Here is a 25,166-nt window from a genome sequence, read left to right as displayed (position 1 = left end):
GGAGCTGATCTGACCGTGTTACAAAAAAGCGTCACATTAAGTGAAGACAGCAGAGGTCGTGGGGTAGGAAGGGGATGTAAGCTTTGTCCAGGTGTCTTTAACCAAAAGCAAGACGCTAAATAGTTTTTACTCATGGAGAAAATTCATCAGAAAAAACAGAAAAAGCAATAATCTTTCTTATTTGCTTCATATTATTCTAAGTAAATTCACCGGACCCAACCTCCCACCCCTCACACACACACATACTTCTCCTTTCAACCCCTTAGATACTGGCTCTGCCCAGGATAAAATGCAGAACAACTCAGCCGGTGCTTGCACAGAGGACTGACTGGCCTTTCGCTTACTGCATTGCTGCCCCATGCTAGCTGACAAACACTTGATGCCGCTCACAAATGCAGACACACTCTCGCTGCCTCCCTCTCTCTTTCTGTCACAGACACACACTGGCTCTCTCCCTCCCCTGCTCACTCACTCACTCACTTACTCACTCCCTCTCTCTCTCTCTCTCTCTCTCTCTCAGTATCACACTTGCACATACACACACATACACAAACGCAGAGTCAGTCACCAATCCTCATTCAACTCCCTCTCAGCCACGGGTCAGCAGCTCAGACAGGCAACTTGTTCCTATCCAGCTGGAAAGAGCAGAGCATCGCAAGGTGCACACACATACATGAGACACACACGCTTGTCTATTTAGACTCGCACAGACAAAAATACACACATGTACACCCTCATACATGTCAGAACCTTATCTGTGGACCAGTGAAGAGGATTTCAAGCCGTCGGATACAAAAGTTTTGAGGAGGAAAAGAAGCAGCATACTCAAGGAGGAACTTTAAAAGTGGACTTCTAGAAAGGAGGAGACGGACTTGAAGGAAAACTGAAGATGACAAGTGGGGAAAGGTTGCTGTTTTAGGAGGAAAGGCCCACTGTCAACCCAAAGTGAAGATTGGCTATCAGTAACATCCAGGGGGTCTGCTGAGTGCCATTCCCCTCCCTTCTGTTTTAAGGACTCCCACCCTCCACAGGGACATCTCTTCATCATCATCAGCATGACTACAGCTTGCACAAGGTGCACTTTGGGAGCCTGACCCACCATGTGCAGATGGACGGCGTCCGTAGCTCATCTCTGTCCTGAATCCTCCCTTTGCACCACCACCACTGCCGCTTCCATTGGGCCATTCATCTCCCAGCCCAGCGCAGCCTCCTTCACACTAGTATGCTTCACCCTGCTCCTGGTCACCGCTGGATGTGCCTCAGGGGCCTGTCCTCCTCGCATAGGGCACGAACCTCTTAAGGTGCTGGCGAGTGGCATCAACTGTTCATGGACTTTGGAAAGGCACACGCGCAGTTATAATCACCTGGAGGGTGACGTCAGACTACGGCGACTTTATTCTGCCAACAAGTTCTTCCTCTGCATTGACAAAACAGGAAAAGTGGACGGCACTCGGCGGAAAAACTACGCTGACAGTAAGTAGCTGGCACAGCCAGACTGAAAATAAATCCTGGATCTCAAATGTGTGTCAGGATGCCCTATGACGTTCTGACTCATCATTTTATTGCAGAACTTTGTTATCGGCTCACCTTTAGAGCAGTTCATGGGAATATCCTTCAGTTATATAACAGCTGGGCGATTTGTGTTGTGTTTAGAGCATGTGAGAGGCGTTGCTAGGTAAGAAGGGAATACCCTATTGTGGACACAGACTCATGGGAAATCAGTCACTGAGGAACGACATTGAGCATCAGTTGGTGGGGCAAACTGGGCTTGAATAAGAGTTTCAGTTTCACTGAAATGAACTTGTGAAAACTGCATTGAGCTTGGATAGCAGATGTCAACTGAAGAACTTTTTTTTTTTTTTTTCCTAAAGTGCAAACGCAGACTGAGCTGCGCTGTTCACACTCCGTCCACATGATCCATGTGCTGGTGCATGTATGTCTTTGCATGTGGACAGGTTGACACTTCCTTGAAATATCCTCTCAGTGTGGTTCTCTCATGAACCACGCATTACACCCCTTCGCTCAGCCTTTATACCACTTTCCTCCTTGCTGAACCCTCATTATGCAGCTTTGTTCTCTGTGTAAAGCAATCTGAATTTTAGGGACACCTCCAAAGTAATCCTGCAAATAAATATGCTTTTTTAGCATGTACATCAAAGGACCACTTTCAGATGCCTAATCAAGTCAAATGAAATTATACTGACCATGATCTGACCTCACACTCCATTAGTCACTGGCTGACTGACTGATTGGGTAACCCTTAGAAACATTTTAGCCTTTGATGGTAATATTTATGTATTTGGTTGTTAATGTCTTTTTATACAAGTGGGTGAGTCAGAGTTTTTCCACACAGCTACTGGGGGAAGAGCAGCTGCTGAGCCCAGTGAACAGGCTAGCCAGTCTGTTGCCACTGTTTCAATGAGCAGACTGGATAACATTTGTTAACCTGTCGGGATTAGGCACCTGACAAAATATTTAAAAGCCACACAAGTTGATATAAATTCTAGCCAAGGTAAATTATTGCTGTGTTAAACTAAGTTCTCTGGATTTATCTAAGTTGTAATATTATTCTTTCATTAAAAGTTGCATCTGTCAACCATAAAACACCCAAATATTGCTTGAATTTGACAGTGTGATTAAATGAATCTGTCAATATCAAGAGGTCTTTGAAAAACGGTGTTGGTGATTGGAAAGTTCATGCCTTGCTTTACTAATGTCCTTTCTAATTGGAGAGTTGCAGCAGCATTCTGTGAAAAAGTACATTTCCCTTGCTTGTAATGTCCTTACACACTTCAACCGTCTTCCTCTCAGTGCCTTTGCTGGAAAGAAGTATTCTTTCTGTGCTCACACAGACTGAGGGTGTGTGGCTGCACCCCTCAGCTGAGCACAGTGCCAAACAAGTGGTCATGTGGGCTTTGCCTTGAATTTAACAAAATGGATCTTGTGGTTAGTCTGTGGTTGCGCCTCACAGTGCGACGGATCTGGTTTGAGGTCTCTATTTCTGTGTAAGACACATGGGGAGGCTTTCAATCAGACTTAAAGCCTCTTGACCCAGAGAATAGATTAGAGTGGCAGGATAAGGAGGAAGTCTTACATATTTAATGACAAGAGAAGTGACACAGAAGCTAGAAAGTGACGTTAGCATGAAGTCTGAAATACAAAAGAGGACATATTTGTATTAAAGATTCTGTGACTACCTTGAAATGAAAGAAAATTTCATCAAATATATTAAAAAAAAAAAAGTATGAATCCCCTCTATCACAAATACAGACGTGTGAAATGTTGCAGATCAGTTTTTTCTTGCTTGCACTATCCCATTGCAGGATATAACATTTCCCAGCACAGCCACATTCAGCTCAGCTCTGGACTGTTCTCAGCCTGCCCAGGAGTCGACGTAGCTATGTTGCCCTGACAGCTCAGCCTGCTACACCCAGGCCCCGGCCCTCACCTCCACCCCACTCAGTTTTTCCAGCCCCAACTCCCAGCTCCCTCTCAGGTGTAAAAACAGTTGGAATTAGTCAACAGGCTCTCTGCTAATTGAGGTTGGAAAATATTGTATCAATCCCAGTGGAGCAGGGGGCATGGAACAGCTGAGGGAAGAGGTGAGAAAGAGAAAGGCTGACTTAGATGGATGGAGGGTTTAAAGGATTAGAGACTCCGACCGGGTTGAAGAGATGTAGAAAAATGCAAAACATATACGGCTCATGAGTGTGTTTTTGTGAGTTACTCTTCAGTCTACCATGAAAAAATACTTTACTCAAGTCAGAAAAGAGGTAGAATACTATTTTTTGGAGATTAATGACATTTAATGCTGTCACTATGAAACTGGGCTGGCTGGGTATCAGTTATATCTCCCAAAGTGCTCCAAGTAAAATGTTCTGCCTTGAGAGCACACATTGTACACATACATACTCAAATACAAACACTAAGATATCATTCCTAAAGTTTGTTTTCAGAGTCAAGGAAGTTGTAAACTAACTTGACCTCCAGCGGAAAGTATTTGTTAATCAAACCAGAGAGATAAAATCAAGATGAATGACCAGACTACCGTGTGACTTCAGCCTGATCCAAATATAGATCCGACTATGCATAATCGCACTAACTTTATCATAAAAGCTACTATAAATAACTCGATGAAGTTACTCAGAGTCAACATGTACAGTTCTTCCAGGGACTGAAAGAGAGGACTTCAACATGTTTTTCTTTTGACCTATGGCAAAGCAGAAAATGATCGAGGGGAAAAACACACCCAAGTGTTTATAAAAGCTCCAGAGGCAGGTACGCATCATATCCTGTCCTGGGTCATCGGTCATAGGCTGCTAATTAGACAGTGCTGCAACACAACAGCTGCACAGGCACACCCAACAACTGCTTCATGATCAATTGCAACAGCAAATGCTGAGCAGGGCAGTAGGGAGCAACGCTCAAGTCATAACAGTCAAATTCAATTAACAGATGAAAGCTACTTGAAATTGTGCAGTTTAAATACGAGCTTGTTTTCTGTTTATTCTCATCTTTCTGCTTTCTTTCAAAAAGTCTTTTTGGCTCGCAACCCTGCAGATAGTTTCTTCTGAGCTTTGCTTCTTTTTTTTTTTAGCACATCTTAAAAGGATGGACTGTTAAATTTTGGGTGTGTGTGGCAAATGGCATCAAAAGCCTGTGCAGCTTCCAGGTGGTGTCAGCCAATTCACCCGTAGGAAATAAGGTCACAGTTGCAGAAGTCACTGCGGTCGTACTTTAGCGTTACTCTGCCTCACTGGCCATTGAGCTCTCACACAGCCAGGGTTTGTTGTATTTACCAGTTTTCTCACAGTGTGCAACATATTCCTGTTTGATGCAAGAGTTTTCTTTGTTATTAAGTGTATTTGACTTGGAAAGAAGCCCCTCCGAAGTTGTGGAAATGATTCTGATATGTTGTAGACAGGGGAAAGTGTCAATCTGCCTGTATACATACAGGCATATTTTATCAGAGCAGTAATGAAAATATAGATGACGATGTTGAAAAGTGGTGAACCATACTAAAATGATCATCATTACTGTAAATAAATTAATAAATTAATAAAAAAAATAAAAAATAAAAAAAATAAATAAAAAAATAAATAATAATAATAATAATAATAATAATAATAATAATAATAATAATAATAATAATAATAATAATGAAAACCTTCTGAATGATCAGATTAACCATATGGGGTCATCAGTGTTGCATTGCTGCTTATAGAAATTTCCACACATGCTCTGTTAGGGACATGTGAGGACTGCAGGCAGGCAATTCCTCACCCTCTTCTTCCCCAGCTATGCCTTTCTAATACCTACAGAGTGTGGTTTTTCTTCATCTTGTTGAACAATACACAAATGTTCCTTGAAAGGATGTAGTCTTAAAGGCAGCAGATGTTGCTCCAAAATCTCTTTCTGAATTGACACCAGAGAAGTGTAAAGCTTTGCTGAGCGCATACGACCCAATACCATTGCAGACCCTGGCTTTTAGACCTGGAGCTGATAACAGTCTGGATGGTTCTTTTCTTCTTTGACTCTCATTTGCATCATCCCCCCAAAAGTCTGGAAAGCTTATTCATTTGCACACTGAGTCATCATTCAAATGCATCAACACTCATATAAGTCAATGTGACACAAGGTTTCTTTCTTTTTTCTTTTTTTTATTGCAAAGCTTCAAATTACATGTGTAAAACGCTACAACAAGGTTTTCCACAGTACTTGCTTGGCCTTTTTGTGATATTCATAAATAGCAGTCCTTGATTAAATGTTGCTAGAAGTGTTACCCAACTTTAGTTTGCACACTTGCATTTACAAATTCCTTCAGATAGCTTGAACAGTTTAATGACATTTCATTCCAGAGAGAGAAATATGCAAAATATTCAAGTCCCTTTATATATTTATTTAAGAAACATTGAATATAAAATTAGTTTTTTTTTCCTCATGCCTTTCTAAATGAACTGGGGGACTTTGGACTAGAAAAAAAACTCTTTAATTGAGTCTATTTTTGGACCAAATAATTTTTAAAATCACTTACAGATACAACAATTATTAACATTATTAATATTTTTTTTACCTACTGGTTTCAGCCTTTTGTTTTAAATGTGTTTATATCTGAAAAGCAAAATTCGGTCCATATTAACAAATAAAGATGATGACACAAAACGCAAAACGTGTGTTTGTACGATCTGCAAAGAAATATAGGTCAAGGTTAATGTAGGAATCACTTCACTTTTATTTCCATCAGTATTATCCAAACTGCCCCAGCTTTTTCTGATTTGGAGTTAAACTATAACAAAAGACACTTCAAAGTCCTGATTAAATTTACACACTGAACTGTTAAGGTCTCCACATACACTGTTTTATCATCGCTGCCCATCTCTACATGTGATATTTGTAGGCTACAATTTGAGGACGATACAGTTCATACATCAAAGCAACACTGTTCAAAATGTTTATTTCACACTGCCAGTGATTTTTAAGATGTAAGGAAGTTTATTCTGCCTGGCTTTTCTTCATCCTCACCATGACTCATCATTAATTCTGGAGGCGCTCAGACAGGGGCTGAATCAACTGCACTGATGCAGGGGCTAAAGAGGGAAGCACCTGGCTGAAGGAAATGCTTTGGTGTTTTGAATCTGGAGAATACACATGTTAATGAGACGGACTAGGAGAAGGACTGGGGCGTGCTCTGTAAAGTATTGAGGTGGAAATTATAGGCTGAAAGAGTGCTGGAGCTCTTCCCATTGCTCATTAGGCATTAAGGAGACGGGATTCATGGACATTTTTTGGGTGGCAATAGGGGGGTAAAATCCCATGAATTATGCACTTATTACAGTAAAGGTGTTGCATGTGCACATCTTGTTTGGGAAAGAATTTAAATCAACATTTTATCAGCTGTTACGGTCATAATGAGCTTGAAAACAAAATGAAACATTATGCGCATACGCATGTCTGTTAAACATGCATGTGGAATCATTCACACTGTTGCACAGACTATCACCATCCTGGGAACTTTTCAGGACAAGAGTGTCAGTGTCAGCCTAATTAGCCAAGCATCCCTGGTCTCTGCCGCCAGGGTTTGATATCTTGAATAGACTCTAGAAATGTAGCAATTAGTAGCTAACAACCTTTAGCAGTCTGGCTCTGGCTCCTCTCTTGGATTTACTGGGTTCATCAGCAGGTTTATAGAGTCTGACTTTGGCTCTGGCAGCCAGTCCTTTATAACATCACACGGCTCTGGACATCCTGTGGGTGTGAAGGCAGCACAAAGACTTCACAGTGACTTGAGCCTATTGATTGTCGATGTTTGCAATGGTTTTCTGAAAATTTGTAAAAAGCAGAGAGTAACTTGCAATAAATGATTTAGTGAGAATGCCAGACAGAAATTAGAAGGAATATTAATTGGGCCAGAAAAAACATGTGGTATACTTCCTTCTAGCTTTCAAGTTTTTCCCGTGAGGAGAATTTCTTTGCTCTGTCCAAAACCTACTGCCTCAATGATTTAGGAGCTTTAAACACCAATGTAATGAGCAACAATTAATTACAGTAGAGCAGCGTAACTCTGAGTGAGGTCACAGCCAAGTGTGTACGTTTTCTAAAGTGGAAGAGTTTGGCCTTTTCCTCAACGAGAGCATATTACTGCTGTCATTAATGAGCATACTTTATTTGAAAGGTGTAAAATACGTATTAATTGGATCAGCTGGGAGCAGCAAGTCTTACCCATTTGACACCACATGTTTGAAAACATTCCCCAAAGGAAATAGTCTTAAGGGAGCAGCTGTCACTCACGTTTTGAACTGTACACATGGACACACGCATATGCACTGACGTAATCCTATTGAGACAGAAGAGACAGGTCTTGCCTTAGCCGTGGATAGACTAAAAGATATTAATGGCTTTGTTTTGGTCCTCCCAGTAAGACTTTTCACCTTCATGCTTTAACTGAGCCAGACATCATGCCTTGGATGGGGTTTAAACATTGATTTGGGGATTAAAAAAAGAAAAAAGCTGAAAATGAGGAAATAAGTAGGCATCCATAAACACACTTACTTGTTATTGTATTTGACACAGTTACAAAAGTGTAAAAGAGTTCAACTTTAAGATAAAACCATGTCAAGCCTGGAACTGCTAATGTAATGTACCTCACCTTGTAGAATTTGGTCTGGATCATAAAGGGAGCAATGCGAGGCAGTAAAAGAAGTCTGTAATAGGTGGCATTCAGGCCCTCCGCCCTTCTTTTCGATGTTAAGCTGTAAGCCACAAAAGCACATGGACCTTTGATAGACTTTAATCTTTCACACTAGCATAAAGCAACCACAGCTGCCTTGTCAAGGCTTAATATGGACTTCCTGTTGGGCAGTATCATAACATGCATAGTCATGTATAATACAGACTAGAAGTCTCACGTAAGTTCAATTAAGTGGCCATAAGTTGAGCATGGGCCGAGATGGAACCATTTTTAATCATCCAGATTCAAAGGAGTCATGGAAAAGAATTTCATACAGTTTTGGGAAGATTGTAAAGGTTGTCATGAGATGATGTTTGAGACTTAAATTTGCAGATTTAAAGGCTGAAGTGGTCATTGTAAACATTAGCCTTGGTAGGAAGAACATACAAATATATATATATCTACATATACATATACATAACATATACCCAAATACGTACAATACATACACAAGTGCCAAAAACTGCAGCTCCTTTTATGACCACTTGAAGTTGGATCCTACAGTTAGTCAGTCCCCACATGATCCTGTGCTGAAATGTCAAACTTTACAGCAGTTCCAGGGACCTGGTTCAGCTGGCCGGAGATTTAAAAAATAATTTTACACCCATCGTTGGTTTGGTTTGCGTTCCAACTGCACTTTAAGCTGGGGTAGGTAATCTTGCTCAGAGACTTTTTTTTTTTTACTCTGGGTGAAGTGGTTCCTCGTCCTGATAGTAGTCTGTACATTTTGTAATCATGTACAATAAAAAATATAGTTAGATCCCTCAGTTTACTGTAAATCTGTAAAAACTCTGACCAATCAAAATGTTCGGGCCGAATTGAAGTTATTCATGTCTTATATTTTGTAATCTTCTTCAGGCTCCCCTCCTCCCCCTTCCTGATAGCCACACCCTGCATATAAATAGCATGTTAGGATGAAAATAGAAAGTAGAGAAGAAGAAACTTGGAAGGCAAACATGGCTGAGAAAATGCAGGAAGGTTTTCTCCAACCCTTATTTGCCTCCTCCCTCTAAACAGCCGAGAAAGAGAAAATTGTTGATTGAAAAAGCTGCAAATAAAAAAGCTGGCTGCGATGTGCAAGTTGTGTGTGGTGGGCAGCCCGACGTGTCTCAAACAGATCATTGACTGGAGATGGAGGACCAAAGACAGGGTACCACTTTCAATCTTGCTTGCTCCCCAACATCACCTCCCCTAGCCTTAACTCTAGCAGACCAAACTCTATGAACAACGTCACAGTTACATCAACTGCTCACTAAGGGGGCAACACTCCCCAAAACAATGACTTAAGAAGAAGAAAACTATGCTCTTTTATTGGTCAGGACCAAAAGAAGAAATCTATCAGGCTCACCTCAAGTAAACAGCATACAATTGAGCCACATCAACCCAACCAAACAATGAGGTTCCTAATTGACTTTGGTGTGCAGAACATGTTGGCTTTGTTGTCACTCCTACTCAAACGATACTCTATATCACTTCCTTCTTCTTCTTTGTTGCTTTTTTGCAATTGACATACGTCACTGCCATTTTGGTCCAGTGGATAATCTGTTTGCAAGTGAACCAAAAACCACAACTTTCAAGAGGAGCAGAGTTCACTTCTTCTAAGGACTGTAGTTGGTATTCACACTGCAGCAAACAAATTGTACTAGCAGTGAAAGTGGACCATGGTCCATTTAAATTGGATCAAAAAGCGGCAGTGTGAAACCACAGTTGCTTCACTGTCATGTCCTCTATCTCCAGTACTTTGTTGGATTTTACAATCAGACTGAACTTCTAAACTGTCCTAAAATGACAAATGATGTGAGGTAGTTCCTCCCTGGGTACAAAAACATGGTGATTTCCAACTGACTGCAGGGGTATATGAGAACATGCACTGTCAATGTTTCTGTGCTGACACTTGGACAACCAACCTGTCTACAACATATCCTGTGGCAGCTTACCAACACCCCCCACTGAACAGGTATGGAAAATGAATGAAGGAATGAATTATGCATCATTAGAAGTGGTGCTGCTTAAGTGGAAAACAACTGTCATGCAACACCCTGTGGGATTGCAGTCAAATCGACACTTTGCACATCACATCTGGCTCCAAATAACATAGATAGCAACATGTAAATGTTAAACTGGGAGCCTCAAAATGACAGGCAACCAATATCACAATGATAATGGTGTGTCCAACTTTCAAATACACTCTATATTTGATCAAAATTAAAGTTCTTACCTGGGTAAGAAGTTTGGTGAATCACCATAATTCAGTCAGAACCTAGCACTTTGGTATGTATGGTCTTTATGCTAACAAATTCAGTAATGATGGTCAGCAATGGCGTCTCTTAGAGATGTGACAGTTATATCAGAGATGGAAAGTATTTCAATCACTGAAATAAGGTGAAAAGAAGAATATCACTTCTCTCTGTTTTCGTTAAAGGGATTTCCCTTTCCCAAACAGTTTCCATTCTTGCAGCAAATCATCTGAGACTCATAATTTGCAGATTAGTCTCAATCAGAACATCAGTTCTGTACGCATGCAGAGAACAAATGCTGGAAACTGAGATGTCTGAAACATGTGCTTTTAGGCCCACAAAGATTATTTTTACAAATGCATAGTTCATAACCTGAAACATTGACCATGTTTAATACCGACATTGTAACATATGCATAAGAGAAAATAAGAAACAGTCACTACAGGTCAGTGAACATCAACGATCTTCTGAACTGCATTATACAAATCTAATTGTACCTGCTTTATATTAGCTGAGGCCATTTCACTATATGAACATGAGCAGGATGTGAGTATCATGTCAGAACTCTGTGAACGTGCACGTGTATTTAGAATGCATGTGCCTGTGTTTATACTTGTGCCATTGTGGGAGCATGAAGTGGACCTTAAACTGAAAAAGATGTGCGTTTCCGTTCCCTAATGGCTAATATGAACCAGACCTTACCATGCACACAGTTCAGGCACATACATGTTTGTGTGTATTTTCACACACGCTGACATGTGCAAGCTTGTGTGCACACAAGGGTGTTTTTCTCATCTGAGAGGCCATGCTCCTTATTACAACTCAGAGGGTGGCACAAAGCAGTGGCATAGCTGCAATAGCACAGTCCCTACTAAAAATCAGGTCTTTCAGTAAAATTTTCCTTGTTTAATTATTTTGCACCTATATTTGAATGAGTTGTGGAGAGGAGGTACTGGTTGTCAGAGCAGGCATTTTTCTGCTGCGGTCATCCATACCCAAACAGCATTCTGTCTACTGCTGTCTCCATTTCTCCCCTTGCCTCCCCTGCAGTGGATTGGATTGGGGTCAGGGCCTTTTGGTCAGTGGAGCAAATGACAGCTTTGACAGGACCCTGATATTACTCTTGTGCTTTCTGTCACCTCCTGCATGCATATCTCATTTTAATAATGTAAATATGGGGCAAGGTCAGGCCACAGAGAATATTCTGTGTCTCAGTGCTCAGTCATTGGAAACTCTCTGGACACCTGACCCACACGTGCTTACTTAAAACCATCAATACAAGGCAATGCCTCCAAAAATAGAATCCCACTAGAAAAGCTTAAAATTCTAAAATACTAAGTCAATTTATTTTCTATTTTCATTATGAGCAATACTTTCGATCAGTGTGTTGTCTATCTGTACAAAAATAATTGCATAATTGGCAAAGTCTTAGACCATAGAGATTTTTCTAAAAATATTTTTTGCCCAATTAGGTTTGATGAATTTATTTAAAACAGTATTTGACTCGTCCTTTATTTACATCAGGTAATTAAAAATAAGTAAATTTTGCTCAGAGTGAATCTTAAATTTAGTACTTTTTTATTTATGCTAGTGTAAAATTGAAGCAAAGTAAAGACACCTTTTCTTAATTAAATTTTTTTTAGTATATATATATATATGTTGCAGTTGAAGGTAACAGAACCTCTAAGTGTGATTCAGATCCAGTGAAGATTGAAGATTTGTCCTGTGAGGATGAGGTAAGAAACACTAAATAAAGCCTTTGCTTTCTCCTGATTATGTTTCCACTGAATCTGGTCTGGACAACCAAACAAGCCTGCTTACTATGATTTAGTGGCACAGGGGATAACCTCAGTTTGATGTGGATCCTGCCATCCTGACTGCTCCTCCCTGATGCAAAATGCAGAGGCCGTGAGTCACAAAGCTCTCAGCAGGGAGATCTTCTCTTAACTATCTGTGAAAGCTTTGATAGCTTGTCGTCTGCTTGTTATGTGCGTGATGCATGATTTGGAGGCAGCTTGCCCTCCTTGCTCTCCCCTCCTTGATTAAAGAGAAACTCTCTCGGTCGGTAAGATTGCGGCCCCTCAATACCACACAAGCACAGATGAGCTAGCAGGGTGCACGCCGATGGCTTCGTTAACCTTTTTCACCTCTGCTATTCCCCCGTCTTACAACATCAGCCTTCCACCCCACCACTCACCCATTTCCTCAGGTTGTCCTCTAGTGTTACATTTTCTGGCTGGTTTGCCCCCATTGGGCTTGTAAATTTGGGGGTTTGATGAGCAGTGGGTCTGATTTAACATCCTGGAGGTCCTTAATGAGCTGATTGATGTTCCCATACATACAATCACAGCTCAGCATAGCCAAGGAGACTCATGTTGGGAGGTACAATGTTTATAGAGGGCATGCAGATGGAACATGCAGGAACAGTAAGCATTCAAGAGTCTGATTTGGATGATGTGAAGAGATGCTAAAACTTTTAAGTTTTAAACAAAAATTTTCAGTGAAAAACAGTTTATATCAAGATCCTGTGTATGTGACTATGGTTTAAGAACAGTGAAATTTTCTCACACAGAATTGCCCCCCCACACACATGCACAGATGCATCCAGATGTGGAGGGTGATTCTGGAGTACTGGGTCAGCCTGTCTGGGGATAAATCAGACAGACTAATCTGTCCTGTGAGGGGATGGGGTGTAATTGGTCACATTTGACCCCCCTGGCCTTGAGGACTGTGGGAACGCAGGCTTTATCTACCAGCGGTAATTGGCTAATGAAACACTTCCGCAGCACCCTCCACTAGATTGTCATCCACCAGTTGGGATAGGGTGAGGCATGTGTGTGTGTGTGTTTGCGAGAGTGTGGCCAGCACAAGTGGCCAAGAAGCATGTGTGTGTGTGCTGTGTAGTTTAGAGAAAATGGCAGGATGCGGAACTCCCTATGGCCATCCACGCAACTTTATCAGCAGCATCAGTCTCATGATGCCTGCAGCATCGTGATACATTGACAGACCACACATTATTGGTTGTGTGGCTGCCATGACAATTTCAATTTAGGTTTCAACTGGAAACAATTAATCAAACCTAATTTTAACCCATTGCAGGGCTCCTTTGTGCATCACACAATGTTTGGGTGAATCATTTGCACCATCATTACTATGGTAGTTGTGATTAGCATCTGAAGGACTGAACAGGAGCTGCATGTCTCAATGAATTTTGCCCTTATTGTTGTAATTGCCTTGTGTGATCATTTATCTGGGTAAAGTCATGCCCACTTCAATTGAAAGAGAAGAAAATCAGCATTGGGAGAGTGAGGTGTGGGGGTGGGAGGGTACTAAAAAAAAAAGGCTAAAGTTACGGTCGTGAGACAATGTCTCTGAGGTCCCATCAAGTGAGCCATTCATAGATGCAGGTCTACCAGTTTGTGGAGCCAGGTAGACACACCGATAGAGTGGGGCCCAGGGTGGCCTTGTCTTTTTGTCCCGAGCTGACCCCTGCTCTCCAGCCTGGCCTCTGCGCCCCTCACCTGGCCTGTCCCAGCACACTGGTAACAGGATACCTGTAATTTGCTCTAATGGCCTTTGAAAGACCTGGTTGGGCTAATCCCTGGGGTACTTCTCCCAGCAGCACCGTATGAAAAGGTGGGGGTAACTGGGCCGAGTGTGAGTCCTGAAAGAGAACCAGCCTCTAGATTGTGTGTGAGAGAATGTCACCCCTTGCGGCCGGGGCCAGGGCACTGGAGCCCAGGAGTCGGCTTTCAGCAGGTCACCACCATGTGGCTTGTTCACAGGCACAAAAAAACGGAGCCCCGACTTGTACAGACGTAGCTTGTCTCCACTTTACACCTCCTCAGTTGCTTCCTCCCTTAAAATACACAACAAAGCACATTTCAAATAGTTTCCTTTATCTGTAATTTCTCTTAAAGTACTTCCTTATGGATGACGTTGGCCAATCCAGCAATACAAGTCATAGAAATACCCAGTACTAAAGCTGACCAGTGGTATAAAAAAAAAAAACCAACAACAAAAAAGAATGTTTCGGCAAGATAATATACACCTCAGTCCATAATAATAATAATAATAATAATAATAATAATAATAATAATAATGATAATAATAATAATAATAATAATAATAATAATAATAATAATAATAATAATAATTATTATTATTATTATTATTACATTGTACAGAGGGCCCTGGTCACTGAATATGAACTAAAGATGAGATTAAAAAGACAGGGGAAAAGAAATCTTATCAGTCTCATCTTTGCTGTCATTCTCCAGAGATTTTAAAGGAATGTGGGAACAGCAAGCGATACTTGGGCAGGGAGGATCAGCCCTCTTCCAGTCTTTTCTCTCCTGTCTTCCTGTTCTTTCTATCCACCTCCCTTATTTTTTTTTTTTAACAGGGTGGGCCACATGCAAGGGAATGAACCCAGACACAACGCACACATGCAAACTGCTCTCCCTGTGTCCTATTTCCACCATTCAGAGCAGCCATTGTATAGTGACAAATGACAGCATCCATAGACACGTCTGTGTAGTGATTACACGAGTGACAGAGTGTTTAGATCTGTGAAAAATCAAACATAAGGAAAGGAGGGAAAGGGCTAAAAGGGGCACAAATGTAATCCTGTTTCTTATTTCCCTAGTTTTTATTCGATTAGATGTTCTTTGATCAAAACTAACACAAGTTGAGCTGAAAGATTCCAAACTGTCCTGGAATTCAGGACTGAATTAGAGAAGTAAAACACTGTTCAGACTTCCAGACAGTCTGAGCTCATCTGAGGAACAGACTCAAAGTACAGGACCAAAGTATTCAACATGCTGGCCTCGTTGAACAAGTGTGTGATGATCAACATGAATGTTTTGGCAGTTCATTTACTGATGCATGCTACTTTCCTTCTCTCTCCTGTACTTTTTTTATTTTTTTATTTTTTTAACTGTATATTACTGTATAAAATGAATATATATATATATATATATATATATATATATATATATATATATATATATATATATATATATATATATATATATATATATATATATATATATATATATATATATATACATAGATAGATAGATAGATAGATAGATAGATAGATAGATAGATAGATAGATAGATAGATAGATAGATATGTATATATTTAACCTGCTGCTCTGCCTTGCTCATAGCAGAAATAGCTCATAGTTGCTGGTATGAGATGAATAAATCATCCCATTCCTGTGAGGGTTAATAGGTATGATGCATGTCCGGAGACCTAGAGAGAGTACAAGGGGGGAGGTGTCTCGGGCAGGGAGATGGACTGGACCGAAGAGACTAAACATGTAAGAGACAGACGGACAGTGGAAAGCAAGCTGGCAGATGGGGGACAAGGCAAAGGACAGAAAGGCAGATACAGCTTGTGTAAAAAGGGAGAGAGATGCTATAGATCTGCAGCTGCTTCGCTCTGCAACAGAAAACCACTCGCACAAACACAAACACATATGGAGTATACATCAATGCATGAACATGCGTGCAGTAAGTGAGGTCCTCAAAGTCCTTGTTAAAGAGGCTGTAAATTTTTTTACTGCTGTCCAGAACTACTTCGTCCAAGGGCATTGCATCATTTCTACTTCGGACCCGAGTGCACAAATTCAGACAAAAATAAATGTCATCATTTCATCATCTGGTGAATTAAAAATATTGGACATTAACTCAGCAGGGGTGTTTCTGCATTCATAAGGAAATCCTGAAAATCCTTTAACTTAAAAACTCCCTTTAAAGCCAGGCTCAAGAAAAAAATGGGGAAAAATAAAAAAATATATATATTTTTTAAATAATTTGGTTCTTTCATGAAAATGTGAAAAAATGAAAAAGTACAGTTTTTGTATTTTTACCATTCATTACTGTGTGAAATATCAAAAGATATTATAGTGCAAAGGGTATCCACCAGGGGGCAGAAGACAGGTATCGTGTACAAAGGGGTTTGAGCAAAGCTTTTACCATTAAGTGATGCAATGGATCTCAGAAACTGTATGTATAAAATGTGATATGTATGGCATTAAAGGGGGAAGTCAATATTTTGCCAGAGTTTACTCTAAAAAGAGACTGGTACCTCCATGGTTCCCCCATTTGGATTGGAACTCACTTGAGATATTTATGAGGATTTTCTTGGACCTGAGGAAGTTTAAAGTCAACCACGGTTTGAGTATGTTTGTGTGGTTAAGTTTTTACCTCCCTGACTGCCTTTGTAAGTTATGACAACAGATATTCAAAAAACAAACAAAACAAAAAAAAAAACAAAAAAACAGAAAATCATGCAAAAAGTAGATAATTCTGCTTAGTGTACATATCTTTTGAAATTTATAGGTATTTATGATTGCAGATAACAGTCAGTATTATTGTAAAAGTGTGCCGACACAGCAAAGTAAAGGTGTGACATTTGGATCTTCACAGCCATGTAGATGTGAAATGTATTCATTCATGTTTCATTTCCTAATTTTCTGATCCTTTGCAAACATTTTAGCTCAACTGTAGATGCTCATATTAATTTACTCTCTTTACAATCATTAAAAAAATTAAAAGAACCTACTAAACTGGCTTAAAATACAACTGGCAAAGAAGTGAAATACACTTTTTGCCAACAGACAGTCATTCAACACAGCAAGATCCTCACTGCTGTATCATGTGTTACTCAGTGGTGATATCTGAATATCATTACATTACAAGCCCTGACATTGCTTTTCTTAGTCAGCCACCATCTAATATCATGTTATTGGACATACAGAAAAAATGCAGGAAAAAAAAAAGATTTTTTTTTTTTATACAGAACTTTGATCATCTCATGCTGTGTCTTTTGAGCCACTTAGAGACAGTAGCGATGGTGCGAACTCACCTCTTGACTTGATTTTTACAATCGTTCTGTTGTCAAAGTATAAACACTGGCCTCTGCCCTGAATGAAAGTCTGGTTAGGTTTCACAGCCAACTTAATAAATTGATGTTGCTTAATGATTTCCTCTCAGATTGCAGATAAGTCGCACAGGAGGTTCATTTTTACCGACTCAGAAGCATCAACAGAATAAAAAGTTTAGCTCCCCAGGAGACCAGGAGAAACTCATCCATGCATTCATCTCCAGTGGACTGGACTACTGTAATTGTCATTTAACAGGACTTATTAAAAAGCGCATTAAAACATCTGCAGCTCATACAGAATGCTGCTGCTAGAGCTTGAACTGGACCAAGAGATCTGAACACATCACACCAGTTTTAACATCTTTACACTGGCTCCCATTAAGTTACAGGACCGATTTTAAAACCCTGCTGATTGTTTCTGAACCCCTGGAAAGGTTTAGGTCCAGAACACATATGTGATATGTTCAGAGAATATAAACCTGGAGAGCTTTTAGATCGGAAGACTCAGGCCAACTAGTCCAGACCAGAGTCCAGACTAAAGATGGAGAAGCAGAATTTAGCTGTTGTGCTGCAAAAGTGGATCCAACTGCCAGCGGAGATTAAACTTTCACCAAATGTAGACACTTTTAAATCCAGGTTAAAAACATTTCTTTTCTCTTGTGCCTCTGCCTGAAATCTGCACAGCAACTTAACTTATTTTGCTTTAATCATGTTGATTTAGTTTATAATATTTATTCAAATGTTTGCTAGTTGTTGCTGCCATTCATGCTTTCTTTCACCATCTGTAATGCTTTTAATGTTTTATGTAAAGCACTTTAAATGTGCAATACAGATAAACTTGTCTTAACACATATGAAACAGACTTGTTTTAAAAACAAGTCTGTTCAAATTAATACTTTGTCTTTATGTAACTGAGAAAACAAAACAAAACAAAAAAAACTTCTGGGAACTCTAACTCTTTGGACTCTATATGTCAGCATATTCAGAAAAAGGTTAAACATTAAAATTAGGTAGTTGGTGTAAAGACAGGATTTAAACAAGCTCTACATACAAGCTCATTGTTAGGTACACTTCTTCTGAATGGCTTCAGTTACAGGAGCCTAGAATATCAGCAGAAAATAGAAGATTTTTGTGGGGAAAAAAGGTATTTCTAATGAATTAAAGTGATGGTTATGTCAAGTGTTAACAACTAAGTGAAATGAGAAATTCAAATCTTGTTTATGCTGTCATGGTTCTGGTTCTGGCTCTGCCTGGGGGTCTGCTGAACCAGCCTGCTTTCAAATTAGTTCAGACCAAAGAAATAGGAATTTACTGTGTGGAAATAAAAGGAAAAGTGGTGGATCATGTTGATTATCTGCAAACTTTCACCTTGAATGTGTTGAGCCTACTGTTTTAACCCTTTCCAACATTTCTTTTACTCCAGTGGACACCACATTTAAAGACTGCGTTTTTGTGTATTCATGGATAATGGATGGTTTGTTTGTAAATTTAAATTAACTAATTCAGTGGACATCTGATACACTGCTGCTCACTGTAAAATAAATCATGAAAATAACACATAAATTGTAATTAAATAGTTTGTCTTAGTGATAAATACACACAAACACACACACACACACGCACACAGAGATAGATAGATAGATAGATAGATAGATAGATAGATAGATAGATAGATAGATAGATAGATAGATAGATAGATAGATAGATTTCTATAATACAAACATAATAGCTTATTATTTTATATCTTTTTTGTGAAATGGATTAAAATAAATTATATATATATATATATATATATATATATATATATATATATATATATAAAAATATATATATATATATATATATATATATATATATATATATATATATGCATCAAAACATGATCAAGAGATAAAAAAAAGATCACTGTGCATGTTTGTGGAAGTAAAATATTGCAAATGAAAAGCATGGCACAGATTATTTTTTATTTTTTTCATGTATGAAAGGGTTAATTTGTCGAAAAGCCGGGGGTGGCAATGAGTTCTCAGTCAGCCTCTTCTTCAGTTGTGATTGCTGCAGTGGCTGAACTCTGCACCCCTGTTACATAGTTTGCTGAAAGATGACCCACCATGCTGTCCAGCAGCTGATAAAATGGACATGCAACAACACATCCAGCTTCACTGTTGCCCAAATCTTTTTCTTTTTTCTTTTTTACTGTGATAGTATTCCTTCTTCACTTTCTTTGGCTTTCTGATTATTTGGTCTGGGTGAAGAACTGTGGCTTTACAGCAAGAAGGTTTCTGGTTCGAGCCTTGGCAGGGGGGAGGTTCGAATGATGGCCTTTCTGTGTGCAGTTTGCATGTTCTCCCCGTGTATGCGTGGATACTCTCGGGGTACCCCGGCTTCCCCTCACTATCTAAAGACATGCGTGTTAGGTTAATTGGTTACTCTAAATTGTCCCAAGGAATGAGTGTGAGCGTGTCTGTCTCTCTGTGTTGTTCCTGTGATGGACCTGTCCAGGGTATACCCTGCCTCTCATCCAAGGTTTGCTTGGAAAAGCTCCAGCTTTCCCACAACCCTTAATTGGACTAAGCAGTCAATAAAATGAATGAATGACTGTTTGGGTGAACACAGCCTGTTCTCCACCATGACCTCATGGTTCTTGAAGAAGAACCACTATTTTATTGTTCAAGTTTTTGAACCAATTTTTCAACATTAGGTTCAGGAACTGGCACAGAGCCTTGCTGGAGTGAACAGATCGATCATCGTCACAGAAGTTAAGCCTTCAAGGATACATAATTTGTACAGTGATTAGAAACTGGGTGTTGTTCCCTGTGGATCAGTGATACTTTATTATTTTTATCCATTTGTCTTTGAGGAGTTCATGTCTTTTGTACATTAGTGGCAGATATTCACAACTGAAAGTGGGTTAAAAGATTAGATAATAACTTAAATTTGCATATTTTGCATACATTTTGCATATGACTTGTTTGCAGATTATTTATTTACTTCTTAAAAATGGACTAAACTTAGTGTATAATTTAATTACTGTACATTAAAGGTTTAACATGCAAGTGTCCATATCATAGAACTTTGAGGGCCTCCACTGAGTGTCGTTTCTCATGGTAATCTCTCAAGGTGTTTAAAGTAATAGTGAGTGATGCAGCTTTTGTCTGTGCCGATACACAAGCGGCTCTTTTGCCCAGTACCAGACCCTTCGAGGGGGTCATGGCAGATCAAAGGTGCTGGTCACAGCCATTAGGCCTGGCAGCCCAAACCCGACATGAAAAGCTTGTGTTTTGAAAAGGAGGGCAGAAGGAAAAAAACAACAGGGCCCTCTTCATTTAAAAAGCAAGCAAACTGTGAAATAATTGAAAAGGTATGTCAATCAAGAGCAAGAACACAGCGGGAGCTCCAAGATTCCCAGGCTTTGCTCTGGTTGAGCACTAAGCCATGGAGGGTTGCTCAAGGGGGCAACACAAGAAATTAAAGACCTGAAAAAAGGAACAAAAAGAAGACAGGAGGAAAAGAGCAGAAAAATCTCTTTTTCTCTTCCCCTTTTCTCAGTCTTTCACTCTTTTCTGCTTTAAATTTTGATGGAAGGAGGCATTTTGCCACAGTTTGCTGAGTCTCATTCAGGCCACTTGGTCATTAATAAGATCTTGTCCAGCTCTTCACTCTCAGGTGAGTAACAAAGACTTGATGGGGGGCAGCCTTTCTGAAGGCACCTGCCCCCACCACCAAAGCCACCATCTTATTACCAGTACCTACAGCCCGTACTCCTTCTACTTCCTCCTAGACCCCCCCCCCCCCCCCCCCCCCTCCCAAACCATGAATTTGACAAAAGGAAACCCAGTGAGAGTGTCTCTTTCCTCTTTCGTTCCTTTCTACATTTTCTTTTTCTTTTTTTTTCAAGGTCAGAAAAGGCTTGAATGATCTGACGATGGGCTGGTATCCAAAAAACGGGTTTGGAAAGTAAAGAAAGAGTAAAAAAAAAAAGTGAGACTGGTTAAAAGACTTTTTCTATGCTTTTAAAAATCCCATAGAGAAATAAATGGCAAGTCCACAGTTGACTAGACATGTATGGTGCAGGATTTGTTTGTAATGGCAGCTTGAGCTTATTGACAGTCCCAGCCAAAACATGTCAAAGGTTAAGAGATCTTGCCAACTGCAAGTGGGAAGCCAAAAGTGCCCTTTTCATTTGCTCAATGGGACCATCAGTCAATACTAGCTATGCAGAGTGAGGTGAAGAAGTGAACTTCATGTCTCAGTACCACTCAGTGACACAGAGTTAATTTGTCCACATTGTCCACTGCACTGTTTTGTTATACTAGAATAACCTTTTAAAATGTTAAGAAATAGTCAGTAACGGCAGAAATTAACTGGTTTTCAGGAGCCTAAATGGTCTTGAATTACCACATCTGACATATAAAATCTGTCGAGAATTTTCTCATACAGTGTTAAGTTCAATATTTGAACTTACTAATTATCTAATTAGTTATCAAACAATTTTAATGCATAGGGTGACATATTTGATACATACAGTTTCTGAGACATTTGACATCACTTTACAGTAAAAACTTTGCTCAAACCCTTTTTTCTTATGGCTGTTATCTTATCTGTTATCTTGTCTTACGACTCTAATAAACACCTGAAAACCGAAGATAATCCTAAATATCATTTTGACATGTCACACATGATGATAAATTGTTAATATTACTAAAAAATTTACATTCTTTAAAAATATTTGGTTAAAGAGACAAATTAAGACCTCATTCAAATTGGAGTTCTCTTGTCTTTTTTTCATGGGTTGGGTCATAAAGGGTTAAAATAAATGCAACATTTTTGTGGAAATCTTGTTATGTTTTAAGTGTACAACCTCTAATGTCATAATTTTTTAAACTCAACTGTTTAAAAGCACAGTGGTATGACTTTTCCAAAGGAGGTCAGTGCATATTTATCGATCTAAATTGTCTTTATGAAGTGGTGTAAAAAGGTTTTTAGACACCCTTTAAAATTCACAAAAATATTAAAAATATAAATAATATTTTGATACCAAATTTGCTTTGCTTTGTTTAGGATTTGTTTATTTAGGCTTTGATAGTACTAAAAGAAGTTGCACTTGAGGACCTGAAAGATTCTAAATACAATATTTCACAAACCCATGGTCTGTCCAAAAACATTTTGTAAAGTGATGTTAGATCAAGCACCTGGGACTGATCCCTTAGAACAGCTAGAAATCCCCATTTCATGTCCAGATCTTGTATATGTACATATGTTGTAACAAGTTGTTATAACAAGTATTAGACTCAACAGAAAAAGTAGCTCGCAAAAATTAAATAACAAACTTTTTGCAAACACTGGCAAAATGCATCCTTTCTAAACAGCCAATCAAATTAGGAAATGTTAAAATGAAACATACTGGCATCTAAATCCTTGCAATGATAAACTCCATCTCATACTGAAACTCAAACCAGCAAATGGTGGCAATTACCCCTGGCTCCACTTTCAGGCACCAGCGGTTTTCATTGGCCTGGGCTAATCCCCCATAAACCCTTGCAGCACCACAATCACCAACAGAGCCTCAGCTAATTGCTTACGAGTCCCTTGCACGCTCCAGGTGCCATCAGAGTAGACCCGGTGTTTGTAAACACAGCTTGTAAAAAAGAGGCAGCCTTCAAAGTGTTAATGTTTCCTTGGAGGATCACAGGCAGCGCAGGAATGATGGGGGTTGCAGCTGGGCTGATACCTGGATGGAATAAAATAAGGCATTCCCATCTCTCGTGCAGCTGTGTGCGAGTGCGGAGAGGGCTTCATTTACACACTCCTGTCAGAGAAGAAAGACTCTCAACAGGAGTCCGTGTTTGTTTACCTTACCCTTCTTTTCTTTCTGTCTTTTTACTTTGTACTTCTTTCTGTGGGTGTCTGAAGTAGATGACCTCACTTGGTAGGCATGACGAGCGATGATCAGGGGAGAAGAAAGAAGTCTGAAAAAGTTCTAAGCTTGAAGCAATGGGAATGGCAGATGAGGTTTTTTTCTTTCTTTCTTTTTTTTTGTCTCTTTGAAACCATTGGAGCGCTTCACATGTTGCATTTAAAACCAGCAACATAGCCCAATGAGAGCAAGCATGCCGCGGAATGGAGCAGATAGTGGCTTAATTTATCTGAAATGATGCGCTGTATTTATGACATCTGTTATTTTATTTGCTCTACTGTTTTTCTTCGGGGTATATTGTTAGATTCATGACGGACACATGGGTTTTTGGCCATAAAAACTGGCTGGAAAGTCAGTCCATGTTCAAACTTCTTAGACCCCCCCACACACACACACACCCTCCCACACACACATGCACATACACACACACCACCCCCTAAAGTGCCTGCACTGCAGAGCTGTTTGTAACCATTTACTGCTGCGCATCTTGTTCAGTGCACATAGGGACACCCAGATGTTATATTAAGAGACTGTCCAAGAATAAGATGATCAACTGCTGCATGTGTGGTTTCATCTGACCAGAGTTCAAGCTGATATTTGGGCTTTTACTTTGGGTGTGCATCTCTATTTCCTCTCTGCAAACACTGGGCTTGTTGGATTTTGCACATCACGTTATGCAGAGCTGATGAAAAAGAGGCAAAGCATCACGTGTGGCAATGTACTGAATACATTACATTATTAATTGTTATAGCTTATTTATTCCTAATGTAATATGTTCTTATCTTATATAAATGCTTCTAAAATCAGAATGGTGTCGGCATACTCGACAGCTATTTTCTGTTAATGCATTTTCATGACAATTCAGATATTAACACATTCATCAATTAGTGGAATTTCAGTCTTTAGACCAAATCTCTTTCTGAAATCAATATCTACTGTTTCATTCCATGATAACAATGTGCCACAAAGTCTTTTCTTAAACCAAAATGATTTGTGTCTGAACTTATGCTAAACTTTTATGATGCATTTTCCTAATCAGGCCATAAGATCAGAAAAGTGTGCACCTTTAGACCCGAACTACAAACTTTTTTTTCAATTTTCATTATCATGTGCTGATTCATTTGGGCATAATAAACTAAGTATTTTCTGTAAGTTCTGTGTTACTGCTCCTTGTACACAAATTTGGGTTTACATAAATAAAGAGACACAATGATCGGAATGTGAGAGAGGGTTGCAAGTTGCAAACCGTGATTTGAGCTTTTTCCATGGCTAGTCGGGTTAAGTCAGAGGTGCAGTTCGACAGCTTAGGTCAGTACAAAACTTTTGGTTGTACCAAAACAGCAGGAGGTTGATCCATCAGGTGGTCTGCTGTTCCTGTTTTTGTTTTTTTTTTAACTCGTTATTATCACTCATTTCATTCCAGTTTAGGATTACCATGTGTCTGACCTCTGTGATCTGCTGTTGTGTTTCCAACATATTCCTAATGCCAACACCCAGTGGATAGACATCTTCAACAAAATAAGCCTCTTTTATCTTCTTACAACTACGTAACTTTCAGTGAGGAGACCAGTTTCACGCTCTGATCAGATAGGCGACCACATCAAGGTGCTTTTGGAGTGGAAAAAAATGTTTTTTAAAAAAGGCCTTCATCTCCAGTAATTAGCTCCTATTCAGAACCCTGGAGTATGCCTCCAGGTCATCTCCAAAATATGTCTCTGCCAATGTCATGAAAAGGAGTGTGTGGCTTTATTTTTTATGTAGACAAAAAGCAGATCAGGAGAGTGCCACATGGGACTTGTTTGCAATCAGTGCCCAGAGGAAACAATGATCTCTTAAGCTTGCCAGCTTTTTCATGGGGTTAAGTGGGTTGGAGAGGCCACTTAAGTGGCAAGC

The 25,166-nt window shown here is 39.6% G+C and overlaps 1 protein-coding gene across 1 annotated transcript in view; it reads left to right on the top strand.

The window, feature by feature from the left end:
- Positions 1-1,100: 1,100 nt before the first annotated feature.
- Positions 1,101-25,166, top strand: part of fgf22 (fibroblast growth factor 22) — a gene marked incomplete at both ends in the record, with an annotated part of 25,949 nt that continues 1,883 nt past the window's right edge. Inside the window, one exon of the mRNA XM_079245517.1 lies at positions 1,101-1,473. Coding sequence (XP_079101643.1) covers positions 1,101-1,473 — 373 coding nt within the window. The remainder of the gene's footprint in view (positions 1,474-25,166) is intronic.

This window comes from Telmatherina bonti, assembly GCF_933228915.1.
Source record: "Telmatherina bonti genome assembly, chromosome: 8".
Classification (NCBI taxonomy): Eukaryota; Metazoa; Chordata; class Actinopteri; order Atheriniformes; family Telmatherinidae; genus Telmatherina; species Telmatherina bonti.
Note: the sequence above shows the minus strand (reverse complement) of the source record. Positions and strands in the feature narration are given on the sequence as shown.